General features: G+C 38.1%; 1 protein-coding gene across 7 annotated transcripts in view; it reads right to left on the minus strand.

Annotated features, from left to right (window-relative positions):
• The window catches only part of LOC149162252 (uncharacterized), a 304337-nt gene extending 303269 nt beyond the window's left edge, over positions 1-1068 (minus strand). For all 7 annotated transcript variants that reach the window (XM_089437182.1, XM_089437180.1, XM_089437179.1 and 4 more), the window contains exon 1: positions 885-1068. In XM_089437182.1, the coding sequence (XP_089293308.1) occupies positions 885-929 (45 nt within the window). In that variant the 5' untranslated portion in view covers positions 930-1068. The remainder of the gene's footprint in view (positions 1-884) is intronic.
• Positions 1069-6029: the final 4961 nt, after the last annotated feature.

A 6029-nucleotide genomic window follows, 5' to 3' on the forward strand; every position in this document is an offset into this window, starting at 1 on the left:
GTTCAAACCCCGGTGAGCACAGAGCTCTGATCATGTGAGTGAGTTGGCTGAGTTTGACAACCCCTACGTTGAGTGGGATTTTACAGCCCTGATCATGTGTTTGACAACCCCCACGTTAAGGTGGGCTTTTACACCAAAACAACTTTACCGTGTCTGATATAGTTCAATTTTTGAATAATTAAATTCAAATTCGTTTCAACGTACGTACATGATAGCGCGTTCTACAAAAGGCCGTGGATTCGGGATTATGGACAGGTGTGTTGGTTGTCAGCTGTGAAATCGTGTAAAAAATCAAAATGAGTTATTTATTTCGTGTCTGCATACACAGATGATTCAGTCTGCCTGCAAGACTCGCGAAGAGTCTAATAACACTGCATTGGAAATAGTGAACACTAAAAAGAAACCAAATCGTCAGTGCCACACAGGGCAATGATAGCCACAGACAATCACCCAAAATCGACGTATGCAAAACGCGTGCAACAAAACCATCCAAAAAAGGCAAGTGGATCCTTTTGGGGGCAGATGGGTGCGGGGGAGGTGATTTAGAGAGTTTACACTGAGTCACCGGGACCGTTAGTAGTGAATCCGTCAGGAGATAAAGTGTGATAATCGAAAATTCATAAGCACACCGTATAATTCTGACAAAACATGGTGAGAAGAGAGCGCCTGAAAATGGTGTTAGAATAAAATTATGCATTTCATAAAATCAGTATACTGGACGGATGACCCAATATCAATGTGAATTATTTGTCTAAGTCATAGATTCACATTTTTCAAATCTATGTTATTCAGATCTGCAACATTTAGGGCTTTTGACGACAAATTCAGTCAAATTGAATGATGTGGCCGAAATATGGGAAATTGGAAGGGAAAAAATGCCGTACCTGGTCTGCTGCCGCTTCTTCTCTAACTGAAGAAGAAGAAGCCATCGAATATTCAGAGGTTCGTGTCGAAAATACTACTGCTCCATATCACCGCTGTGAATACGGAAAGAAGGCCAACTGGAATTTGGATTGGACCCTGTCAGATCCTTGCCTTGTATATATGTGTTTTCAATTCTCGAGCCTTTACCCCATTCGATACCTTTGAAAATCACGATGTCAAGTGTTTATAAAGCGTCCAAAGATCTTAATTCGTGACCGATCATCAAATCTGTACTGAGCTGTTTATCTTCGTAATCAACTTCCTTAGGAACAAGTCATTGATTTGTTAATCACAAAATTAAATCCATCTATTTTGTAGACATACACATCTATTTGGTTTATGGTGATACTTTGTCTAAAAAACTTTTGCTAGGGTATGATGATTTATTATTTATGGTTGAAGTGATTATATGTGGTTTTTTTTAAGTGATCAATTTTTAGTATATCTAGCTTATAAGTTATTAGATATATTTATGGTGTTATAGTATCTTAGGTCTCCCCATATTACTCCAAAGAGTTATTGATTTACAATGGTGAAAAATAAAGTGATTGCTTTTTGTAGGTTTTCTCTATTGTGTATATCTATATATAACTAAGTTGAATAACAAAAAAGTAAATAAAGTTGTTAAGAAAGAAGTAAATGAAGAAAGTTGTTATAGAACAAAACCATTAACACAAGTAGACAAAATATGTCAAAAACATAATTTATAGACCATTATCAACTATAATCTTTGAAAAAATCATATTGATGTATACTTTGAGAAAGATGCCTAATATAGGTTTTAATTTACAAACATATGAACTAATGAAAGAGATATGTTTTGATTGATGGCTTCATATTGTCCATCATTTGACGCTCGATATTCTTCATTGAAGTCTTCTTCAACTAAGTACACTAACATTTCATAGTTAGAGGCAATCGAGTGTAAGCCTTTGTTAACATTGCAACCCATGTTTCTTGACATGGAACATTCTACTTCGAATACTTGGATTTGTCGTTTTTACTAAACCACGATATTCATGACCAAGGCATTATGAGAAATACATTCATGGTGTTCATTTTCATGAATTTTGGTAGTTACTTAGAAAATTGAGATTCTAATGCAATTGATATATTCATCATGTCTGCAACGCACTCTATAAATTCTTGAGCCTCCTTGTAATCCATCTTCAGGGACCAATGTCTAATCATAAGGGAATTATAAAGAGCCCAAAATTGCAAGTCCCAAAAAAACAATTGTAACGTCCCTAATGGGAGGTGTTACTTTATCCTAAACTGGCCTCCATGGTCTCATTATAAAAATGGGGGTTATAAAATTCCAACTTCTCCAAAGCTTGCAGAATTAACTTCGGAGTATACCTCGACATAACCCAACTAGTTGACCAAACACAACCAATCAACATGACAAAACTAGTCAAAGTTGACTTAACACGACTAGATAGGATCAGTGGAAACGACCCAACTAGTTGACTTGGCACGACTACACAAGATTAGTCGAAATAACCCAACTAGTCAACTTACCACAACTAGCCAATCTAACACAAGCGGTCGACTCAACACGACTAGCCAACCTAACACAAGCAGTCAACTTAACACAATTAGTCGAACTAACATATCCATTCGACTTAACATGACTAGCCAACTTAATAAATCTAGTCAACTTAACATGAATAGTTGATACCCTAATCCTGGCCGACAAAAGCACAATGCTGACAGCCAGTCGAAACCTTAGTCTAGGCCAACCATCAATAAGATTAACGCATATAATTGAACAACGACCTCATAACTTCGATCTGGGGCAACAACAAAGAATATGTGCCACGCTTTTCAGGGACCCCTACCCTACACCAACATATTTATACATGCAAGTAACAAACAAGCCACAACATCATTAGTTGATAACCTCATATCAAATGGGTGCCCCAACAATCTGGGTCTACCTATGATGGGCCCCACGCTGGTTATTGAGCACTCATAGTGGAAATCTGGCACGTTTCCATTCATGCACAAAGTGTGACTCGTCGACTCAACTTGAGCCTCTACCAACCATAAATTTTGAGTTCCCTTTGGTCAATTCAAGGTGAAGCTACATTGGCTTTCCCCACTATTGACTTATGCCTTAGCCTCTTTCCATGAACAACTAATGGTGTAACTACCTTCCCTCTCGACCAAATGTCGACTTGGCTTTCTCATCAACTGGATCCCTATTGATATGATCTGACTAATATACTATATGATGCATTATACTCAATCCCTACTCGGAAAAGACAATCACGATATCAAACATGTTGAGAGTCGTAATATCCATAACATACTAACCAATGGAATTCACACATTGCAACAACTTAGTAAACCACATCAAGTAATCACATAGGACCATATTAATAGCTATGTGCTACATGAATGTATTAACTAAAACAAAGGCCTTTGAGCCACCTTCAACCATGAGAGTTATCCATATACATAAAGCATCTCATCACAAAAAGACAAGAATACCACACACACACACACATATAGTCATCATTTAAATGCACCGAATACACAAGTAAGCACTTATCTTATTATCTTCAAATGATTGGCAAATGAAAGTGGGACTTCAACTTCCACCCAACCGTAGGCTAACTGTATTGCAATATTTCTTGCAATTGACCACTCCTGAAACGAAATCAAAGCCTAAGGAGGTAAATTACTCATGAGTTCTCAACCAATCACACCTGACAAAGGTCCATTTCTTAGGTGATCTCACGACAACTCCTCATTTTAACCCACAGGACCTCAACCAATCATACAACCACTACATTTCAAACAAGGCACAAAGAATCTCAGTTCAGACATGAAGATGGATTACATATGCACAATGGGAGGTTTAACAGCTAGATTAACTACTATAAGAGTAAACAACTCACTTAGCCAGGTAGTTTATCAGTGGGTGCTAACCCAGTGCTATCAACCCCAAGACTACACTTGATGTATATCAACCCCAACTAGTACCAGAGTGGCTCAACCTAGCCAGTAATTTCTCAACCCAACAGGTTCCCAGTGGTTTAGTAACCTTGAGGCAAGGCATTTCTTAGGTGGTTTATCAGCGAGTAAGCCCTGACGGGTTTATTAACTCAACAAGCACTTAAGTATCTCCACTCCACTTTGAACTCTCTCTGGCACACAACAAAACACATACATTGGCCTTAGTAAAACAACACCTAAACACATACACAAGCCTCATAATCACAACATGTAGGCACAACACAAGCCTTAGTAAACAGAGGAAATATGTCTCTCGAGTGTAGAATAGAGGTTATCAAGGAGTCTGAGTCTTCTGGGCAGCCACACCAGCTACCAAACTCACTTTGTGTTCTTCATCCTATTCTTAGGCACTCTCTCCAGAGACCTAAGCATCCATATAGGAATTCGTTAATCCTCAAATGCTCGACCCCTCCAAATTATCAACTCCCTTCTCCTCTTGTTTCCCCGTTAGGATTTTTCTTCCCTAACTTTTTCTTACATGTTGACCTTGTCAATAAAATCTACGAGGGAAAGTCTAAAGACTCGTCCTCTTCTCAAGATGATCGTATCCTCCATTCAATCATTGCACAAAAATAAACCCAACCAACAAGGATTTAGGTGATGGAATAAATGCAAGGCTTAGGTATACAGGCAATCTCCTCCTCCTCAATTCTCAAAATCTATGTTCACTTCTCAGCTAGTCAGTGTGTTACAATTCCACATAATTTATATAAATTACAAATCATAATGATATTTACAAGAGGGTTAGCTACAGGGGTGTTCACAAACCCCATGCCCTTAGAGGAACGCCATTCATGATGTTCTACATTCGAACACATATTATTTAAAACAGATTTATATACACAACTCTTCCCATTCATTTACATATACATTTACATTTACAATCATATTCAAATTTTCTTAATCAGCAAACAAAAAATGGGCATAACACCCTCATTTATTCATCCATCTCTCATGTGCTCTGGTCCAAAGTGTCTCCACTACACCTTGACCTACTCTGTTGCTCGATTACAAAACACAATTTGCCTCTGGTCTAGAATGCATACTGGCTCTCGCTGGAATTCTCCCTAGATTCCACTTGTATCACAAACCAGTCAACAACATGATTAACATCATGTACATACTTTTTCAGCAAAGATGTATGGAAGACATCATGTGCCTTCATCATGGGTGACAATACCAATATATAGGCCACTAGCCCCACTCTTTCCAGGATTTGGAATGGCCCACAAAGCCATGGTGCCAACTTAGCACAAGACCCAATCCTTAATGAGCCTTTCTTTGGTCTAATACAAAGATACACATGATCTCCCACTTTAAATTCATGATGCACTCTATGTTAGTTTGCATAGCTCTCTTTAAATTATGTCTAATGGTTGTCATTTCCTACTCCATCTCTTTTAGCGTATCAAGCTCGATATGGACCCTATTTACTGGATCACTCTAGTTGATAGGATTATTGCACTTTTTACCAAAAGAGCCTCAAACGGACTCATGTTTAATGACTCTTGGTACCCATTGTTGTAAGCAAACTCCACCAGTGGGAGAAACTCTTCCCACTTCCTTGAATGGTGCATGACATACATCTTGAGCATGTACTCCAACACTTTTTTTGTTCTCTCGATCTGTCCATATGTTTGTGGATGGTTTGTTGTGCTAAAATCCAACTCTGTCCCTAAACCAACAAACAATTCTTTCCAAAATTTAGAAGTGAATTTTGCATCCCTATCCGAGATAATTTTCTTAGGTACTCCATGTAACCTCACTATCTCTTTGATGAAGAATTGGGAAATATCACTTATTGTATTGGTAGACTCGACAACAACAAATTGAGTCGTCTTGCTCAACTTGTCCACAGTGACTATAATGGAATTATGTTGCCTAGTTGTATTTGGCAAACATGTGATAAAATCCATGGAAATGACCTCCCATTTCCAATCTAGAATGGGGATTGAATGTAGCAATCCTACTAGATGTCTTGATTCTGCCTTTACCTGTTGGCATTCCAAGTATTTTGCAATATACTTATGCACGTCCTTTTTTAGGTCTAGCCAATATTATAACCTCTTTATGGTTGTTAT

This window comes from Pinus tabuliformis, chromosome 5_2 (genome assembly GCF_031772625.1).
Source record: "Pinus tabuliformis cultivar Carrire ecotype Pingquan chromosome 5_2, CPIR1, whole genome shotgun sequence".
NCBI lineage: Eukaryota > Viridiplantae > Streptophyta > Pinopsida > Pinales > Pinaceae > Pinus > Pinus tabuliformis.